At 40.9% G+C, this 22,799-nt stretch overlaps 1 protein-coding gene across 1 annotated transcript; it reads right to left on the bottom strand.

Moving 5' to 3' along the window:
* Positions 1-1,560: 1,560 nt before the first annotated feature.
* On the bottom strand, positions 1,561-22,522 carry ipmkb (inositol polyphosphate multikinase b). The gene is made up of 6 exons (XM_054601383.1): positions 22,285-22,522; positions 16,745-16,830; positions 14,052-14,148; positions 13,019-13,191; positions 3,682-3,763; positions 1,561-3,274 (listed from the first exon to the last, which is right to left on the bottom strand). The coding sequence occupies exons 1-6, from the start codon at positions 22,520-22,522 to the stop codon at positions 2,454-2,456; spliced, it is 1,497 nt and encodes a 498-aa protein (XP_054457358.1). The 3' UTR covers positions 1,561-2,453.
* Positions 22,523-22,799: the final 277 nt, after the last annotated feature.

The raw sequence follows: 22,799 nt of genomic DNA, 5'->3' as shown, positions 1-22,799 counted from the left end.
CAAAGCTAATAGTCGACCCGACCAAATATGACTTAAACAGAAAAAAGCAACAGAAATCAGTTAAGCTGTTGTCTCAAACTGAGATTAGTGTGAAAAGGACAACCATTACTCTGACATCTCTGCCCATCGGCACCAAGCAAACTAAACAGAACCAAAAAATCATAAACTCAACATGCCATGAACCATTCAGTCGCTGCCTTCCTGTCATTCTGTCGACTCACGTTAAAGCAGCACGTTTCTTTTTACAACAATCTTAAAATCCTTAGGGAAGTCGTATCATACCATCATGTTGACCAATCAGAGCACATCACGTTTCATACAGTATGACATAATGCTTCTGTCAACCATCCGCCAAAAACATTAAAAAGGTCCTGAAACAATAATGTCTCCAGAATTCGGGTGGGGAAGGTTGATTTTCCTATTCATGCCCAGTTATAACTACTTCATACATTATAATAACTTAAAACCATGGAATAGCTCATGGCTAATAATAGAGTAAGGGTACTGAAGTCCAAACCATGAGCAATGTTACCTTTTGATGTTTGGAAAGTTTAAAAAAATTAAAAAATACATGGAAAAAAACGGGAGTACAAGGTATGACATCAGCAATATAATGGCGTTCCTAAAACTAGCCAGAATAAAACACAGCAAAGGTTTGGCAGCCGATCACACGTACAACAATAAAACAGCCATGGGTAAAAAAAAAAAAGAAGAAAAAAGATGTGGAAGGTCACTGTAAGGTCAGCGATGATGAGATAAGGACAATCATGAGATAAAGACTATAAAACAATCGTTTAGAACTGAACAACCAGTCAGCATGAGGATCATCTTGCTGAGAGGATAGTAGTAGTAGTAGTAGTAGTAGTAGTAGTAGTTATAGTACGCAGTTTCTCTTACAGTAAATTCACCTGAGTTAGATACCTGAAGACAGTGTTTGAACAGAAACACTAAATGACGACCCGACTTAAACAGAAACACTCTCCAGACTTCTTGATCAGCACTCTAATGATCACAGACTTCCGGGGTGGGGGGGGGGGTCTCTGACCCCTCATTTGACTGTTGGTTCTAGTGGGGACCAATGAAAAGCCACGCTTTGTTTGTAATCTGTAATCCAGTTAAGAACTGTGAATAAAAGAGGAATGTTTGGAGTGCTGTGTTCTAAAAGTTACTGCAGTATGGATAGTTGTACAGGTAGACTGCATGTATCCAACAGTACACCTCATTTTGGAAAACCCATTTTCAGCACTTCACTGTTAAACCCAGTGGGTCGGCCCAAACCCTAGTCCTGTGAGCCATGTTTTTTTCCTGAGGACAGCGAGGGAATGACCCGCCCTGCTCTGCCTCTGATTGGCTTACCCTGACATTCTTACTCCTCATGCTTAAACTTAAAATCAACCCAACGAATGAAGGCAACAGGAACCAGCAAATCAGAGGCAGAGAAGGGCGGATCGTGTCTCTGCATCCTGTGGCACGTGTCACAAAATTCAAGGATCGACCATTAAAGAATTCCTGTGGAATCCCAGGGACACAATCGCCAATAAACAGGGCTGTTAAAAGCTACTGTCGTATGTCAGCATCTCCATGGCAACCCAACCCACTGGTGAACCCCTTGGTGCAGGAGAATGGAGGACGATCCACGAGAGCGGGAGTTGGCCTGAGCCACAAATAGTTTTTGATGGACTGTATGAGCCAATTAAAGGCCGATCCATTTCTGATTAATGTGTTAATGTGTCATAACACTCTTGTGTTTCAATGGATGCGTTGGGAGGCTATGTTACCACTGGAATTGCATAACAGAAAAATCTAAAGAACTATGCTTCATCACATAATTCATGTAAAATGGATATTGCCATACAACAGTGCAGTGCTGATTTGCAATATTTTCCTCAATGTTCAACCAGAGGACAGCTATAACTGGTATAGGCAAAAAGATTCCCTTTGGCTCGCGACATATATTTCCATATTGCCCAGCCCAAGAGCTAATTTGAGGTGTAGTGATATGCATTTTTTTTTTATACAGTAAACAACCAGCTTCTTCCAGTGGCTATGATACAACCAATATGTTTGTCAATAGGTGAAGTCATGTGACATTGTAGAGCTCGTTTGAGCATCAGTAAATCGTGCAGCTGAAGATGTTGTGTTTAAGTACAGGGTCGCAATGCCTTCATGGATTGATTAGTGCATGTAGTGCTGCTGATCTCGGGGGAAAACACAACTGTCAGCAGCTGACAGACAGACACACAAACACACACAGAGGGCTGACAGATTGTGACAAACAGGTGAGATGATGATGACAATGACGATGGCTCTGTTTTAATATTCACTCCTTTGATTCTTCCTTCTCTCCTCTGAAGGTGTCCGTGTTTTGAGGAGAGAGGAGGGTTGGCAGAAGGGAGACGGCAGTTCACAGAACAGGTGAGGCGCAGAAGAGGAGGTAGGGAGGAGGTGGAGCTCTAGGCGGCGTCACAGAGGATCTGCTCCAGCACCGTCAGCAGGTGTTTGAGGCCGTAGATGTAGCCGCGATCGTGGCTCTCGCTCTGGAAAACATGGGCAAAGTCGATCATCCGGACCTCCACCTCCGTGTCTCCTCCACTCCCCTCTGTTGCATCACCTCCCTGTCCTTTCAGCTCCTCTTCCTCCTCAAGCCTCCTCCCGCCTCTGTCTTCTCTCCCTCCGTCCTCGTCCTTGCCTTCCAGTTGTGATTTGTTTCCGTTTCCGTTTGGCGGTTGTCGCAACTCGCCTGTTCGTTTCCACGCGGAGTTGTCTTCTTCGCACTGCGTTGAGATGTTATCTCCAGGAGCCGAGCTTGCGGTCGTGTCCACTGCATCGCCGTCACAGCTGTTGCAGTGGAGATGACCCCTTGCACATGGGTTGTGGCTACCTTTCCTGTGGTTGGTGTCAATGGTGGCAAGGCTGCAGTCCCACGATGCCGGCACCTGAATGTTGTTGTTGTTGTACTCAGCTACTTCCTCTTCCTGCCTCGCTCCTTCCTGCCTCGCTTTCCCCTCCCCGCCCCGACTGCCGACGCCCGCCGATGATAAAGTGGCAGTTCTCCTCACAGTTGGGCTGACCGACGGGGTACTGAGGAGGGACGAAAGGGAGGATGAGGAGGAAGAGGAGGGGAGCCCCTCGTAGACGAAGAGAAGGGAGCTGGCGTAGAAGACCAGCTGCTGCTGGGACTCAAACCAGCGGAGGATGCACTGTACTCTATGGATGCTGGCCGACACGGCATCCTTCCTCAGACTCACACCATTATGGAAGAAAGTAGCCAGGCCTGGAGGAGAGGAGAGGAGAGGGGATAGGAGAGGAGAGAGGAGAGAGGAAAGAGGAGAGGAAAGAGGAGAGAAGAGAGGACAGGAGAGGAGAGAGGAGAGAGGAAAGAGGAGAGGAAAGAGGAGAGAGGAAAGAAGAGAGGAAAGGGGAGAGGAGAGGAGAGAAGAGGAGAGAAGAGAGAATGGGAGATTAAATAGGAGAGGAAAGGAGAGGAAAAGAGAGGACAGCAGAGGAAAGGAGAGTGTAGAAAAAGAGAGGAAAGGAGGAAGAAGGAAAGGTAGGAAGAGATGAGAGGAGTTAGGGAAGAGTAGAGGAGAGAGTTATCCATACTGAATTACTCTGAGAGGTCGTCGTCCCCTCCCCCCTCAGTGGTGGTAAATCTCTTGTAAAATCTCCTAATCAGCGTACCGTCTTTGATGGTGTCCTGAACCAGTCCCCTCCCGTAGTGCTGGTCGTAGGAGTCAAACGTATCACTGCATATCTTAAACACCTGAAACAGAAGGAAAAAAACATGATGTATGCGCTGTGTTGGTTGGCCGTTGTCCCATAAACACACAGTATGCTAATGGTAGTTTATGTTTACATACATGTGTCATATTTAGTTGTGGAACTGACAGCACATGGCACAGCTCCTGTTGCTCACAGCACAGTCTTATTCTGTCCACTTTAAGTCACAGCTCACAGCACCATGGCAACAGGTGTGTGGCGATGCATGCTGCACACCACTGAGGTGCTGCTTCTCTCTCTAACTGATAAGACGCTGACTCCATCTAGTGGTCCACAGCTGCACTTACATCTGCCTCCACGGCATGGGACTGATCAGCTGTGACTGCAGACGAAACCTAAAAAAGCTATTGTAAACCTGCTGAGCCACATCAGGACACAAGCTCAGTGCAGAATGGATAACCAACAGGTAGAACCAACAGTGTGACGTGGTGTCACATGAGGGGCGAGGTCCCAAACTGTAACGGGATAGTTTGGATGTTTCATGAGTGTAGTTGTGTGATTTACTTCTCCTACAGTAGAATGTTTGGAGAAACAGACGGGAGTAAAGCACGGAGAACGGGGGCATACACTAAGGGTGTTTCAGACCCTTAGTGTATGATATAATTAGAATTTTTTGAACAGTTCAACTTGCCATCAGACAGTTCTTTTCTGAACTGAAGCCGTTGTATCCACCTATGCACTGGCCAAAGCCACCAGACTCTATTGAAATAGGCTAAATTTAACCTGGCAGCACACAGAAGTTGCTGGTCTACCACTGCCTCCACCTGTTAGTTTGTTTGTGTGACTTTGGTGAATCCAAACCAACCCTTTAACACACAATAACTAACCGATTTTGCCAGAGGTAGACCAGCAGATCCGTGTTCCTCGACGAGTCTGGTGGTTTTGGCTGGAGCACGGAAAACTGTCTTCAGTTCCTAGCCCACACCTACTTTAAATTGCTGCAATCACATGTTCATCATGACGTCATATGACTGCTGATCACGGTTTCTACTGCTACTCTTTTTGCCTTTATTTCAAAGTAAGAGCTCCCTATCATCCAACATATAATCCAATATCACTCCATTAAAGATTAACAAATCAAAATGCGTTTAAAGAGAAAAATTAGCTTTTGATTAGAATGAACTAGATCCTTTTAGTCTGACAGTAGCATGCTGGGTAATATACAGTGGGTACAGAAAGTATTCAGACCCCTTTACATTTTTCACCCTTTGTTTCATTGCAGCCATTTGCTGCTTTTTCGCATTAATGTACACTCAGCAACCCATCTTGACAGAAATGTAGAAATTTTTGCAAATTTATTAAAAAAGAAAAACTGAAATATCACATGGTCATAAGTATTCAGACCCTTTGCTCAGTATTGAGTAGAAGCACCCTTTTGAGCTAGTACAGCCATGAGTCTTCTTGGGAATGATGCAACAAGTTTCTCACACCTGGATTTGGGGATCCTCTGCCATTCTTCCTTGCAGATCCTCTCCAGTTCTGTCAGGTTGGATGGTGAACATTGGTGGACAGCCATTTTCAGGTCTCTCCAGAGATGCTCAATTGGGTTTAGGTCAGGGCTCTGGCTGGGCCAGTCAAGAATGGTCACAGACTTGTTCCGAAGCCACTCCTTTGTTATTTTAGCTGTGTGCTTCGGGTCATTGTCTTGTTGGAAGGTGAACCTTCGGCCCAGTCTGAGGTCCTGAGCACTCTGGAGGAGGTTTTCTTCCAGGATATCTCTGTACTTGGCCGCATTCATCTTTCCTTCAATTGCAACCAGTCGTCCTGTCCCTGCAGCTGAAAAACACCCCCATAGCATGATGCTGCCACCACCATGTTTCACTGTTGGGATTGTATTGGGCAGGTGATGAGCAGTGCCTGGTTTTCTCCACACATACCGCTTAGAATTAACGCCAAAAAGTTCAATCTTGGTCTCATCAGACCAGAGAATCTTATTTCTCATAGTTTGGGAGTCCTCCATGTGTTTTTTGGCAAACTCTATGCGGGCTTTCATATGTCTTGCACTGAGGAGAGGCTTCCGTCGGGCCACTCTGCCATAAAGCCCCGACTAGTGGAGGGCTGCAGTGATAGTTGACTTTGTGGAACTTTCTCCCATCTCCCTACTGCATCTCTGGAGCTCAGCCACAGTGATCTTTGGGTTCTTCTTTACCTCTCTCACCAAGGCTCTTCTCCCACGATTGCTCAGTTTGGCTGGACGGCCAGGTCTAGGAAGAGTTCTGGTCATCCCATACTTCTTCCATTTAAGGATTATGGAGGCCACTGTGCTCTTAGGAACCTTGAGTGCTGCAGAAATTCTTTTGTAACCTTGGCCAGATCTGTGCCTTGCCACAATTCTGTCTCTGAGCTCCTTGGGCAGTTCCTTCGACCTCATGATTCTCATTTGTTCTGACATGCACTGTGAGCTGTAAGGTCTTATATAGACAGGTGTGTGCCTTTCCTAATCAAGTCCAATCAGTTTAATTAAACACAGCTGGACTCCAATGAAGGAATAGAACCATCTCAAGGAGGATCAGAAGAAATGGACAGCATGTGAGTTAAATATGAGTGTCACAGCAAAGGGTCTGAATACTTATGACCATGTGATATTTCAGTTTTTCTTTTTTAATAAATTTGCAAAAATTTCTACATTTCTGTTTTTTTCTGTCAAGATGGGTTGCTGAGTGTACATTAATGCGAAAAAAATTCGATTTTAGCAAATGGCTGCAATGAAACAAAGAGTGAAAAATTTAAAGGGGTCTGAATACTTTCCGTACCCACTGTAAAAGACACAATTTAAAAAGGGCGTCCAAAGTGTATGGTGCGTGCTTGAGCTTCATGAGAAGATTCTCTACTCAGCAGCACAACACTTAATCACCTCTTTTTATCTTTTCCTTTCAATCCTCCTCTTCCCGATAGTGTGGGGGGGCCACACTATCGCTCTTCGATCAGGAAGGTCATCAGCACTAATGAGTCTCCTCTCCCTAAACAAACACAGTTAAGTATGGGAATGTTCCTCGCTCAACGCGCCACTCCCTGTTCCAGTGTATTATTTAGACTTCACTGATTTATCTCTGTTCTTTGACCATCTGATGACAGCTTAGGGTTCAACTCCTTTCGATCCCGCTCTGGGCACATATTCACACACAACTTCATTCAAACCCACAAAATACATTTCCAAATCAATTAAATCTACTGGAGGCTCCAAACTTGTCAAAGTCACATAAGACTATGGGTCAGGATGAATGTATACAGTGTTAAAGTACTGTAAAGTACTAAAGTTTTTAGATACTATTACTTTAATTTACACGTCTAATATTGTTTATGATTTGAGCTTTTTCATTTCTAAGAAGACTTCTTCCATCTCTCTCCAACAATAAAATTGCCTCATAGTGCTACTACACTTTTCGAAAGTAACATTTTGAATGTAGTGAATTCACTTGTAAAAGAGCATCTTTACACTGTGGCGTTACTGCTTTTAGTTAAAGCTGCGCTGGCTTGTTTTTTGGCCGCTGGGGGTTATCTGAACAAACTGTGAATATTGTGCAACATCGACATGTTATCATGATGATGAAATGATGAAAGTCTCTAACTGTCCGCCGGCTGCTTGGTGCTGAGCGGGTAGTGTACAGTGGGTTTATACCATCGACTGTACAAGAAGTGGACAAAGTCGCCGTGACGGCACCTGTTGGTCGACGTTTTAAAATTTGGAGTATGGCGATTTGGCAGACGCCATTTTGGCTTTTTGTAACCAGTGAACAGAAGGGACCATATTTGGAATATGGAAGAGTCACGTAGAGACCTGTCAATCACAGTAAGCCCGCCCTAAAGCATACTCTGCTTTATGGTCTATTTGACTCTAAATGGACCATAATTTACTAAATGAACATCATGCTGTATTGAAGAAGACTTGAAACTAGAGATTGAGACCATAAACTGTTTACAATGTTTACTGAGGGAATAAATCAAGAGAGAAGTAGAGTCATTTTCTCATAGACTTCTATACATTCAGACTTCTTTTTACAACATTATGAATGTTCATCTGATTCGTTGTTCATACAAAAATATGGATTAGTGCTGCTTAAAGTCAAGTTTGTTTTTACACTACAGCACATCAGAAGATACGGGTTAATTCATCATCCTCCTCAGCATACAGTCCTGCTAGAGAAGGTTGGCTTTGTGCAGGGTATTAGTTTAAATGTGCATGTTCTACATTACTATGCTCCATCACTTCTCCGTCTACGGCGCTGTAGCACACACCAAACGTTAAGAACACCTCCTGTACAAGACTCTATGACGGTCTCCATAGAGATCATAGGAGCACACGTCAGAGCGCTACGGTGTACAAAGGGTGGAGGCAAACAGCCATAAAGCTGATGTCATTCACACTGAGGGTCAGTCAAACCATCAATAGGCTGTTTCTTACTTAAGTACACAAAGACTTGCAGTTAGTGATATATTACTGATTTCATAACCTGAATACCAGCCACCCTCACCCACATCTTCATCCGTCACCCTTCCTCTTATGTAAGGTCTTGGTGATAGATGTGTATATTTACAGCCCTAGCAGTATGGACCTTCAAGACTGGGTAGTCCCACCCAATGAGTTTCCCTAATAACTTTGACAACTTCTTTTTTTTTTTTTTTTTTTTTTTTTTTTTTTTTTTTTTTTTTTAACGTATTTTCTTCTAAAGCCGTGACTATCAAATTCAAAAGCACAGTTTGCTTTTTCATCTTAAACTACAGGACCACATTGTCAATCTGAAAAAAGTGGTGTACACTAAATATTAAAACATGTGTAATTTTGTAATAATCAGAGATTAAATGTAGATCAGAGTTTATTGTGTACACTTCACATTAGAAACTATCTTACTGAAATGTTAAATGTGTTTAAGATGAGATATAAAAGTAGGATGGGAGCCAGAGCCTTCAGTTATCAGGCTCCTCTTCTGTGGAACCAGGTTCCAGTTTCAGTCCGGGGGGCAGACACACTCACCACTTTTAAGAGCAGGCTTAAGACCTTCCTTTTTGATAGCGCTTATAGTTAGGGCTGGTTCAGGTTCGCCTTGGTCCAGCCCCTAGATATGCTGCTATATGCCTAGACAGCCGGGGGACTACCTAGGATACGCTGAGCTCCTCTCTCCTCTTCTCTCACTCCCTCTTTATGTATTAATCTCCTATTTATGCACATTACTGATTTTGCTTCTTCCCCGGAGTTCTTGTGTTTTCTCGCCTCGCAGGTTCCCAGGAATCGGGGTTATATTTGGACTGTCATCGTGCCACCTGCTGAGGCCCTGCTGACACCGACTGCTACCACCATTATTATTACTAGTCACATTACTATTACTATTACCTGTACCATTAAGCATTTTAGCTTTACTTCCACCCCTGAAGCCCTTTTTGCTTTCTCGCTCTGCAGGTTTCCATGAATCGTTGTGGTACCTGGACCGTAGTCGTGCCTCCTGCTGTGAGCCGACTGACACCCACTGCTACTTCGATTATTATTATTAATCACATTACTATCCCTATTTTCATAATTATAATTCTACTACCATAATTGCTGCTGTTATTATAAGTAGTCTTATTATATGAATCATTTATGTCATATACATTGAATGTGTTGTATCTCTGTTATGCTGTTCATTCTGTACACATGACATCTATTGCATTCTGTCCATCCTGGGAGAAGGATCCCTCCTCTGTCGTTCTCCCATAGGTTTCTTCCTTTTTTCTCCCTGTTAAAGGGGTTTTTTAGGGGAGTTTTTCCTGTGCCGATGTGAGGGAAGGATAGAGGATGTCGCGTGTGTACAGATTGTAAAGCCCTCTGAGGCAAATTTGTAATTTGTGATTCTGGGCTATACAAAATAAACTGAATTGAATTGAATGAACAAACAATCAAACAATAGTATAACGAGTGATAACCGCTTCTCAATTTGGTCTCAATTTCTTTAAATTTCTTCTAGAAAATTCCAAATGGATTATTCTTTAATTACAGACCCTTAAAAAAAGCATTGTCATCAAAATGAAATGTGAATTTGACTGAGTGATTTCAACTGATGTTGTCAGTCTTGGACTTTGAAAGCAACATGCAGGAGACCAGAATGCAAATGAAGGTTTAATACACTAAATTGTTTACTTGCCAACTATAATAAGAAGTTTGAAGAGGTGAAAGATAAAATTATTATTTTTTTTTTTACAAATAAGTTTCTGCCCAACTTTGGCCAAACTTTAAATTCATATTTAAAGCTTTCATTCATGTCTAGCAGATTTGATTTAAATTGCACAGAATCACTAATCGCACATTTGGTCAAGGAGCTTTACAATTCAATTCAATTCAATTCAATTCAATTCAATTCAATTCAATTCAGTTTATTTTGTATAGCCCAGAATCACAAATTTGCCTCAGAGGGCTTTACAATCTGTACACATGCGACATCCTCTGTCCCGGGACCCTCACATCGGCAAAGGAAGAAACCTATAGGAGAGCGACAGAGGAGGGATCCTTCTCCCAGGATGGACAGAATGCAATAGATGTCATGTGTACAGAATGAACAGCATAGCAGAGATACAACACAACACAATATAAAGATCTATTAACATATGTCCGTTTAAAAATCCTCAGGCTATGGGATACCACTTTTCTGAAAATTATTTAAATTGACAAAAGCAGATGAAACAAGATGCCTATGAGAAGTTTGACCCGCTATATTTTAAGAAATTTCAAACAATTCCCAGTGATCCACATCACCAAGAACACACATTAACTTCATAGAAATTCTAAATATAGACAGAAGCCCTTCGTTAGGAGGCTTCGTTTGCTTCCTGCTGCAGAGAGGGAAACTGATGACGAATCCGTCAGAAAGCTGCAATGGAAACTAATCAAAGAGATAAAGGTTTCTCTATCTGACTCTCTTCATGAGGCGTGTTTACTGCTCCTCAGTCTGACTCTACAGAGATTCAACAGACAGATGAACAACAGCTATTTACATGGTCAACTGTGTGTGCGTGTCTGTGTGAATTATGGGCTGTACCGCTCAGTCAACAACATATTCCACATATCACATGGGTTAAACATTGACCCGCTTCAGGAGGTTCAACAGTACCTTAGGTTGTTCCTCATGCTGTGTATGAAAGGTGTTATCACAAACTTCTCTTATCGTGTTCCTAGCTTATGTTTTCCAGAAATATTAAGGCTGTGAAAACTGTGCTTTTATTTGAAGATTATTAGCACATATTTATCTACATTGCTCCACTGTTGGTTAAATGTATTTTGCTATTCTGTTTTTTTTCTCTCTGTGCCCCCTGCTACAGTTGTAAAATGTTTAGCTTAAAAGGCCTTTCCTGATTTTTTTTTGTGTGTGATTAATTTGCATGTCAATATAATTTTTTTTTAACTGCTGTTTTTTTTTTTTTTTTTTTTTTTTTTAACACGAGTACTTAACGAATAAAGTCCTCGACCAATCACGTTGTGCTGAACGGACATTTTCAAAACTTAGATTGTACATGAACACGGAGGCCCTGTAGTCCCAACCAAGACTGCAAACTTTATTACTCCTTTCAACCTTGACGAAGGCAGAGCAGACCAGGGGTACATCCCAAGTCTCTTAAATTAACTCCTCGATTCCCTCACTTGCGTCGTTTCCTTGGGAAACCATGCGAGGAGAGAGGAAACGACGAAATGTGTTTTAAGAGACATGAGACATCCTTTCCTCTGTAGCGTCACGTGAAGCGACGGATCAGCTGATCACATGATCACTGTACTAATATTAATAATGAAACACAGTAATCATCACTGGACTAATATTAATAATGACACAAAGTAATCATCACTGTACTAATATTAATAATGAAACAAAGTAATCATCACTGTACTAATATTAATAATGACACAAAGTAATCATCAATGCCAGAGTAGAAATGTATTTCTCTCTGCAGCCTGTTACCTGTTTAACAAACTGCATTGAGTATTGATACTGTGTTCTGTGTATTTATACTGTGTTCTGTGTATTTATACTGTGTTCTGTGTCCTGCTCATAAGCGCAGCGCACCGATTTGTACCGGCGGAATGCGTTTGTCTTATTTATTAATTATTAACGTCTGTATGTTTTGAAATTCGGATTGTGATGTCATTATTAAATAATCCAGAATATGATTATGTTTTCTCCTAAACACTGGAATTAATTTATTAGGCTCAATGTTTCGGGGTAAATTGGAATTACATAACTCATCCAACCGACACTCAGGAATTATTAGCCTCATATGAATTAATGGAAATGAAGATAAATTATGTAAAAAGTGTTTCTACTGACAAACAGATAGACTCTCCAACTCTTTTAACTCTCTTTCTAACTTTAATCCATTCAATCTGTGATCTGTCATCACTCTGGTATTAAACTCAAGTGATGATGAGCTATATCAGATCAGTACGATCGGCTGCAGCGTCCAATCAGATAACAGATGAACAATGAGGGGGCGTGTCGACCCTCACGACACTTCCTGAAAGGATGATCTCGTGCATCCTCGCTCATGGCTCCTCGGAGATACCTTAAAACGTCCTTTTAGAATCCAACAGGATGAACACGATTGCAGTGTGAGTGATGTCCCTGAGTTCTAGGGTATGGTCCCCAGGTTTGGATTAATATATTCTGGTCATTCTCTGGCTGGTTAACAATGCACAGAAGCTGTTGGAATGTAGTTGGCAAAAAGCTTAAACTTCAGTTTTTTTAGTAACACAGAGACCCCAAAGCACCATTCATGTCAGTTCTCGGTTGCTTGGCAGAAAAAGCATGTATGTTTTAACTTCTCACAGATGGAAAGCACAGTGCATGTATGTGCCTTTCATTACATTTGCACTTGCATTGCTGTAGAAGTAGCAACTCAGTGGCTGGGACTGTTCTGTCAGTGAAGATCATCTCTGTAGCTGCAGTTACAAGCTAGTAAAAAAATAGAATGTGACCCAAATACTGAGGCTGCAGTTCAACTCTACCTGAGAAAACCTCAACAGAGCCTTAAAAAATAGGACCATATGAATTTATGAATGTCATAGGGGGCATTAATCAAACGTGTAAGCCTTGTTTGCATGCACACTTCCTAGTTGTTGTCATCAGTTCTAATGGAGTGACATGATAGGTCCTTCCTCAGATTTAAGTTACAACAGTTTAAAACTAAAAGGAAAGAAAATTATGATTTAAAACCCACTCAGAGTTCTGAAACTATTACATTGATGGATTAGCGATCCCCCAAAGCAGCAGGTCAAACTCACCCTCATGCCGAGGACCAGGAAGCCTATCTCCTCCATCAGTGGGTATTTCCTGATCTGCTGTTCCCGCTTCTCCTGCGAGGCGAACGGGTCGTAGCTCCGCTGGCCCAGCTTCACGTCCATGATGCACGGCTTGACGAAGCGCCGGGTCACGTCCTCCAGCTTCAGGTACAGGTCTGAAAACAGAGAGGATGTATTGAGGTTATGCTAGTTTGTTCATACGAGACTGATGTTGGCCTTATTTAAAAAAATATATACATGTATATATAAAAAGTCAATATGGCTCATGACATCTTTCTGATATGATTCTTCTTTGACTACTGACTGCGTGACATTATATCTTAGAAAAAGAAGAATTCGGAATAAAAAACAGCTTATGGTATTTGGCTTTTATAGCTGAAATTGCTCTAATATCATTTTTCCTTGGGTGAGTTTCAAGTTATTATTATTCACTTTTTGTGCATCTATAAACATCCAACTACGAGAGCGATCCTTGCCTCTTTTCAGGCCCTTGTGGTGCAGAAAAGATTGCGATTAAGGTTCAAATAAGTATGTTTATTACATAACTTAGTAACAAACGGTAAAAACAGTTGACTTTTGATTCACAAGCGACACAAACAGCAGTCTCAGGGGTGAAAGTCCTGTGTATGTTTGACCCCTCCATCCACCCAGTCTTCCTTCCTGCACACAGACTTTGTGGCTCCTCATTCTACGTCACCTGACTGTCTTAGAGGCAGACGTGGGTGGATGAGAACAGACTGCCGTATATAACTGGACATTGTGGGACAAGAAAGCTAAACTGGGTTGGAGGTCATTTTAGTGTTTCCATTAAATCTGGTGACGCAGCTATCTGGTTTGTCACTCAGAGAACAAAAATAAAGATTGTTTGTTTCGGCCAAAATTGGGATTTTTTTCCATTTATCAGTATATACTTCAAAAATCCAGTCAAGGTCTAACTGGTTGGCCTGACCTGATCTGTATTTTGGACTTGGACCCTAGAGAAAGGCGGACACACACAAACAGTTCAGTCTCTTACCGTTGGGGCTGTCAGGAGAGGACCAGGTGCCGTAGTACTTGGGCAGATGGTTCTGGAGCTGCAGAAGGCATGGGTCACAGCAGTCCTCTGCATACACCTAGCACACACACACACATATATATATATATATACACACACATTACCACTACCATACTATAGAGTACCTACATGTTAATATTGTATATCTAGAGTAGGGCTGCATCATCAGTTTGGTTTAGTCAATAAATTGTTGTTTAAAATGTCAGAAGTCACTGAAATCTATCTATCACAAGGTTTTACAATAAAGTGCGACATTGTAAGCAAGACGATATACTGTGATGTTTTAAAATTTAATTTTAAGAAAATGTAATTGTATGAAGAACACACTGCCATATGCATAAATTCTGAGAAACAAAATACTTTTTTCATGCAATCCGAACAGAGGAATCTGCATTTTGTTTTATCTCAGTGGCTGTAACATCCAACATGTCAGCACTACTTTGAGAGGGCACAAATCTTTACACATAAAGTTTTGATATCTGAACTATTCCTTCAAAATCAACACAGTTTTTGAGAATCGATTCAGTATCACAAAACATAATATACAAACAAAGACATTTTTTCTTACGTCAATAAGCGTAAGTGCTTGTTTTGTCTGACAACAGTCCTTAACAAAAAATATTGCTAATTCAGTTGAATCACTGAACTAATGAAAGTGGGAGCTATGGTTGGGGAACATGCTACGTTCTATTGGAGAAGAAAGAACCAACAACCGTTTTTGCTAAATTAATGACTTAATCAATCAGGTATCAAAGCTATGGCTGGTTAGTTTTCTGTTGATCAACTAATCAATGAATAATTGAATCACTAACTCCAGGGTATTTGCATTATAATCACAATGCAAATATTCTTTTCCACCCTGATAAAGAAAAAAAACTATTCTGATAGAACATGAAAAATCTGAATTCATGAGCATGAACATGATGAAAGTAAGAAACACACAGTATTACAGCAGGCCCATTGTGTGAGATGTGTCCCGTTATATAGTTAGTAGTACTTCCAGCCCTGTGCACTGCTGGGATTAGCTTTAGAGACAGGCGGACATGATACCATGACTCACTGCTGTTTGTGTGAGAGTTGCTGAGGCTGACAGTGCTGCTAAGCTCCAAAGCAAACATTCAGCTGTAAAGCAGCGCACGCACACGCCACTGTGTGATTACATAGACCCTTGTGGAATGTGTGATATCTACACTGATAATTAAGCATTGACAGTTCTCCATGCATTTAATATATTGTAACATGCTGTTTTATAAATCTATCTTTAGGGAATCTGTCATAGTATAAAGAACACACCGCATTAAATCTGAGTAAACAACTTTTTTATACAATCAGAAACGCATTCTGTCCATCGCCAATAGTTGCGTGTAACCTATTAATCAAAAGTCGATAGAATGTTTTTGAGGGCCGATACAGTATCACAGAACATAATATAGCAATGAAATGTGAAAACATGTGCCCATATGTAATGTGATGCTTAGCAGTGAACTGAGATATCAACTTGTATTGAAATGATTAGTGGATTTGTTGGTTGACAAAAAGCTTAATAGACAGCATTTCAAACGTTGCAGTTATCCATCAGACAGTAACACCTCCGATATAAAAAATGCTCTCTGTAAATTCTTTAGATTTTGATCTGTTGAAGTTGTCCCTCTTCACAATATTATATTTAAAAAAAGATTATTCATTAACAAATATAACTGAAGCCTTAATATATAAACCAAAGCAATGGCAACAATTGCAAAGTGTAGCATTATGTTATATTTATGTTCATTGGGCCTCATGAGAGAACCACTGGTACCAACAGATTTGTTCTTTAGGTCAACTTGCTGCATTCATCAACTTCTTCGTATTTTTTATTTTCTTTCAGGTTCAAACACAATTTATGAGTGATGTATAATTAGTCTGTTGTTATGCAAGTTACGTTGTTCACTAATGGATTGTATAAGTCATTACTTAAAAGCAATTTTCAATAAAAATAAAACTATATAAATGGCACTTCATAATAACATTGACACATTCCTGTTTGACTCTGTATTTAACCCAAATCATCATGTAATTCTATATTTATTCATTATATTTGTGGACTTTTGATGCTGTTGTGTAACACTACAATATTAATATGAACATCTTAAATCGTTTGACCCCTCCCGTTGCAGTCATCGATGGCCTTGCTGTGGCGAGACGTTTTTCACATGGAACCATTTCCCGTTTCTTTCAGTACGACCCTCAGGTGACAGGTGACATTACCAGCACTCTTTATTTGTCTCCGTTGCTTGTCTTTAGCAGGCCCCCAATTCCTCCGATGCTGTTAAAAATTATGGACTTTCTGTTATGGATCTCTGAGAGCAGGACTTCAACTTAGGACATAGGGGACAGGACTGGTAGCCTTGTAGGGTTTTATTGGGGTGGTGATCAAGTTACAGAAGGTTTGTCTGCATATTGTATCAGCCTTATTTTCAACTAGATCTTGCAGGATTTACTCTTAAAAAATTTGATTTTGAACACTTGATTCAATATAAATAATAAAGCTAGTCAATATATAAACACCTTTTGTCATGTCTATAACGACACGTTAACTAAAAAGAATGAGCCGCGAGTGCATTTACAGGTGTCTTGATATTATTGTGTAGAGGTTGTGAATGCATCGCTGTTACCATGCTGTAAAACTGCATCTCTCGTGGACCTCTGGGCGGAGGCTGAAGCTGCTTCAGGACGGTTCCGTCTGGATGTTGCAAAATGCCTGCAACAAATACAAAGATGGCACTGAAAAATAAAGAAGTGAAGAATAAGAAGTAACAGCTGACAAGAAGGACCCAGTCAAGCCTTGCACTGAAGCACAGTAAACATCAGTTTGATGCTTGTCAGCAGTTCATTCAGACAAGCAGTGAATTGTTGTAAATGTAAAATATTGTTCATTTAACCAGAAACACTTGCCTTGCTGAGGTTAATTTTCAATATTCAATGATGAACTCTGACATTTATCAAACACTCAACCTAGACAGCGGCAATTAAACACAAGCACAGAGAAATGGAGGCTGAAGGAGCCCTATGTAGACTAAGAGTCCGAACAGAAAAAGGATGGGGGGGACAGCATTTCTTTAGAGGGAACCATGGGACAGAAATAGAGAGAGCAGCATGAGAGACTGTGGCTTTAACACGGATTGGTCTCCATCGCTGTCAAAGAGAAACTCATTGTCACACTACATTTACACCACCTGACAAACACAATCACTCTTTGTTCACGAGTTCAATCATATTGCTGCGCATGTAGACGGGAAAGAAATACGCAGACTGTGATATTCAGAAGTACATCTAGGAATGACGGCCTGTTAGTATCTCAGAGTTAATCCTGACTGACCAAAGATTCACAGTCACACATCATTCGGCCCAACTTTTAGGATTGGGATAGACAGCTTTCTTAACTCAGGAAATGTTTTCTATCTCTGCCAACATTCATAGTTCCCAGCATGCGTGGAGTTACAGGTTACACTGGAAAAACCACCTGATGCAATCCAGGATGACCAGTTTGAAGAATGGTACATTCAATTCAGTTTCAATTCAGTTTATTTTGTATAGCCCAGAATCACAAATTACAAATTTGCCTCAGAGGGCTTTACAATCTGTGCACATGCGACATCCTCTGTCCTTCCCTCACATCGGCACAGGAAAAACTCCCCTAAAAAACCCCTTTAACAGGGAGAAAAAAGGAAGAAACCTATGGGAGAACGACAGAGGAGGGATCCTTCTCCCAGGATGGACAGAATGCAATAGATGTCATGTTTACAGAATGAACAACATAACAGTTCTTAGATACAACACATTCAATGTATATGACATAAATTATTCATATAATAAGACTACTTATAATAACAGCAGCAATTGGTGCGACTGTATCTCACGCCAAAAAAAACCACTGCGCCAAGGTTAATAATACTACCAGACTTTACAGCTCTGAAGCAGAGCGGAATCAACGTATGTTTTTTTCCCCCAGACAACTTATTTGCTGGATTGCTCTGCATCACAGGTGAGGATTTGGGTCGATCACAACCAAACCATTTTGCCAAGACAGAATGTAATAATGCGTATGTCAATAATAACAATGCACAAATGAATTTACTTCCACAGTGTGGAGTCATGGAAACACAATGCTACACAGCTTTATTATAGATATTGTAAAAGATAAAAAGGTAAGACTCAAATATCTGCTTCTATGACTTTGTTAACACAATAACAGGGCACGACACAGATCAAACCATTAGTTGACCTTTAAATGAAGACTGTTCTTATCATGAGAATTACGGTATTTAATTAATAATAATAAGTTAATTTATTCTTTACAGTTTTGTTTGAAACAAACAAATTCCCTTAAAATGATCTGTGAATGTATCTCCCTTTGTCGGCCTATTTCTACCAGTGTAGAGAGAAAGACGCAGTCAGAAAGAGATGAGTGTCCTATTACATCATCACAGGCTGACCACAGCTGGACTGAAGGATTAGTCTGCTCTTTGGTCTCTAGATTCTTCCAAGAACACAAAGATGTGCAAACACACACACACGCAAATACAAAACAATTTACAAAACCTCCATACGCATGCAAAACACAAGGGGAGGGAGTGGTGATGTGAGCCTGACAGAATAATATAAATATATACTGTCAGGCTGACATCGCCTATCATCTATCATCTATACACACACACACACACACACACACACACACACACACACACACACACACACACACACACACACACACACACACACACACACACACACACACACACACACACACACACACACACACACACACACACACACACACACACACACACACACACACACACACACGAGGGAGGTCAGTCTCTCAAACCAGAGGTCATCTTTGTGGGATCTGTGAGGTGGTTCTAGCGCACAATGATCTACTGTAAATGCTGCTCCACTTACTTCTCTGCCCTGATCTAATCAAATAACAGCAGCCGCATTCTGAGAGGATTGGTACTGGGTCTCTATACGAAAACACTCTAACCATAGTGACCAACAGTCCTTTGTAAATTATTTAATCATCGAATACAGAACTGACCGGCAATCATTAAGACAACTGTAGCTTTCTCGCAGGTTAACGTGTTCTAAAGACCTGTCCCGCCTTCAACATGAAGAGTTAACACGAAGCAGCTGACAGGTGAGGACTACTGAGTCACACAGCCGGACTTTCACCTTTGCCTTTTTGTCTTGCATCAGAGCCTCTGACTTCATTATGATCCAACTACACCCACACAACAGTGATATTATGAGAAAAAAAAGATTTGCATGTAAAGTCTCATGTATCCTCACAGTACTCACATAACCTCTGGGCTTTTTCGACCTTTTTTTGTCCAAACTGACTGGGTTGCTCCCAAATTCATGGGAATAAATATAACCGCCTACTTCAGTCAGTTATTAATAAAAAAACGTCCACACGTTCAGCCCTTCGTGGCACAGAAAAGTCCATCACTACTACACATTTAAACACACCTCTAGACTGGAGTCCTGGGGAAAGGGGGGAGATTTTCAGTCAGCAACAGTACAAGCTGAACAGGATTCCACTGCTTGTTCTGCAAATGTCGTGGAGACTTAAGGAAACTGCTGGCTCAGTCTCAATACTGTGTCTATTCCACTTTTCCCGGTCTGTTAGTTTGAACGTATGGGCCTCGTTATGTTAATGGTTGGTCACTACCAAGCCCAAGGAGGGACTAAGATAAAATACTTCCACATGACTGTGAAATACACTATCACTGCTTCTCTAAATGCCTCTTTCTCCTTCCATTGGGGGTGGAAGCACAGAAATATTCTACAGAATATATTAAAGACACAGACACCTTCCCAACATGAAGCACAGAAGCACAGATTTAGATTGCATTATTCAGCTTGCTTTATTCCTATCTTTTAGAATTTTTAATCTCTACCAACTGAGTGAAAACAGGTCTCATGGCACTAACTTAGTTGAGTAAAGCAAATTAAGTTGTTTGACTTTGGGTTGTTAACTTTGACGAACCCGTCAACAATGCAAACGAATGTACAAAGAGATTCAACTGACAAAGAACTAGATGAAACTGAAGGAAAAAGAAAAAGGAGATTTTCCTCCATCTTTGAGCAAAAACTATACAGCAAAACATGTACAAAATACACATGAAATGTATACATGTCACATTTATAGTATTCAGCTGATGTTTAACCACATAATAACTTAATTACTCAAAATACAAACGTGAGTGTTGAGCCCTGCTTGTCATCTGTCATTTTTCATTTTGAATATTGGGTGCAATAAGTGACTGGACAACAAATGTTAGGCTACAACTAATAATTGTTTTCATTATTGATTACTCAATCAATCATTATTTTAATTGATCGCTAGTTTATAGAATGTCACAATACTGTGCTGGGTAGATTTCTTTAAATGACTTTTTTTGGCAGTCCAAAAGCCAAATATATTTATTTTACAGCAAGGTTCAAAAATAAGAAGTGACGAATTGCCTGGGAAGGTAAAATGCCTTGTTGGTCTAGTAAATCTAGTAACTGGGCTAAGTGGTAAGAAAGACTTAAACACATCGTTTTTTTCTGGAGCTGATGACGGAGGTAGCTAAGGAGTGAGCCATCTCGCCTCCTCCTTAACTTTGGTCTTTGTAGTTATTTGATAATGGAACCATAGAACCATTTGTACAAGGGAAAGTAAAAATTGCCGACGGGCAAATAGATTTCTGACCCCCGGCAAGTAGAAAAAAAAGACATTAAAGCGGATCCCTGTTTACAGTGATATAAAAAGAGCAAATCTTTACACTGAGGAAGCTGGAACTAGGAAATGTGTGGCAATTCTACTTAATAATCATTGTACATTCATTTTCTGTCATCTACTAATACGATTGTGGCAGACATTAATAACTGAGAGGGGTGGAGCTGAACAATTATGGGGGACTTAAGACTATTTGGAGCCAAGTGACAGAGTTACAGAAAGTTCCACATGGTGAAGTACACACATGTTCATTTTGTTTAAACAGATTTTAGGTATCAAAATTGATATTGTGAGAGAAAGCAGCTGGATAGGTGTAACCTTACTTTACTCCTTGGGACAATTTGGTTCTATATATAACATAGCATATCATTAAGGTAAGACATTTCTAATTGTCTGTGAATCATTTAAATTAATATTCAACCTTCACTTTAGCTTTAGAAAAAGTGATAGATTATTGCATTTTACTTTTGCTCCGTTTGCATTCACACTGAGGAAAATCATGTAGCATTTAACTGAACCTGAAGCATTGATTTATCATCCCTTGTGCCACAAAGAGCTCATAAAGTTCAGCTAATAATGCTGATTATCAGCATTATTAGCTGAGACTGAAGGTGGAGCTAATATATCATTAAAATAAAGGAAACTTCTGCCTACAGTCCTGGTGAGACCGTAATTCAACACTGAGTACACTACACCTATGGCTCATGTTAAACAGACACATTACAGCCAGGAAAAAGCTTGTGGATAGACAGGTTTGTCCTGGCTGACTGCACAATGCCCGACCCACAACATAAATATGTGTCTTCCAGGAGGTTTCCATTCATCAAGGTTACTGACTGACCCATTGGAGAGCTACTGTAACTACCACCACTGTAACATGCATGATCAATTCACACAATGGAGGCTTTAATAATGTCAGCTGTCCTGTTTAAGCACCAGTGAGAGTGTGTGCCATGAAGGGACGTTGTGGTTGCATATCCACAGATGATCTCAGATCAGATTTAGTGCACGGACCCAATGTGAGTACAGTACAGTACTGACAGAGGGAGAAAAATAATCCAATTCATTCACACAGGTGCAAAAATCCTAACTTCTACCTATGCATGCTGCTTCCTCCTTTAAGAAAAAGAAAAGAAAAAAATCACCAGCCAAACGAATATCATAAAAACTCTGACAGCACTTATACCTGGTAGAGGAAGGACATTTTAAGAATATTTTACTTTGTCTTCAACAAATATCCTCTTTCACTTCCAGGTCCCAGGAACCTTTGGTGAAACTATTTGGTTGGTTATTTGTAGGCCGAATTTTTCCCGCTTCGACGAAACAATTCATAAAGACCTCAGTAGCATATGGGTGTGACAAGAGATATTCAGTTTACAGGTCTTAATAATAAAAAAAAAAAGTTCTAACTGCAGGGAAGTAAAAACTCACCCACTGTATCCACTCCATACTTGTGACCCGCCACCTGATGTGACAGCGGGACGCAGCCGTTCAGATGACCCGGGCCTTGTGGCCCCAGTGTCCGCTGACCGCACGTCTCCTTCGCCGGGTGCCCAACGGAGAGCCGCGGGGTCAGGCTGACCCCAACGGCGCCTGAACTGGGGGTCAGTTCCAGTCTTCCGAGAGCTAGAGAGGAGTCCATCATCACTTGACGCTGAGTTGTTGACATTTGCACAAAAAAAAAAAAATGTATATATATATATATATATATATATAAAAAAAACTGTGGAGGGGAGCAGACAGTCTTTGTCCAATAAAAATATAAAATAAAAAAGTAAACGACTTGACTATCGATTCACATACTGTTATTACGTAAGCTTTTTAATACAGCCCCGCACACAAATTGTTAGGGCGTGAGGTTGAGGAGCCCTCATGGAAATGGTCCAGTCCAGACGAAACCAGCACAGCAGCAGTTTCGGTCGTGTTCGCCGTCTTCGACCGCCGAC

This window comes from Anoplopoma fimbria, chromosome 7, assembly GCF_027596085.1.
Source record: "Anoplopoma fimbria isolate UVic2021 breed Golden Eagle Sablefish chromosome 7, Afim_UVic_2022, whole genome shotgun sequence".
Lineage (NCBI taxonomy): Eukaryota > Metazoa > Chordata > Actinopteri > Perciformes > Anoplopomatidae > Anoplopoma > Anoplopoma fimbria.
The sequence above is the reverse complement of the archived record's forward strand: the minus strand, read 5'-3'. Positions and strand labels throughout refer to the sequence as shown.

Bases quoted from the DNA above. Each gene is read 5' to 3' on its own strand.
- ipmkb (XM_054601383.1), bottom strand. From the start codon at position 22,522: ATGTCAACAACTCAGCGTCAAGTGATGATGGACTCCTCTCTAGCTCTC. The intron at 16,831-22,284 runs GTGAGTTTTTAC...TATTTGTTGCAG, and splicing joins GTATGGAGTGGATACAGTGG to GCATTTTGCAACATCCAGAC. The intron at 13,192-14,051 runs GTAAGAGACTGA...CTCTGTTTTCAG, and splicing joins CTCTCCTGACAGCCCCAACG to ACCTGTACCTGAAGCTGGAG.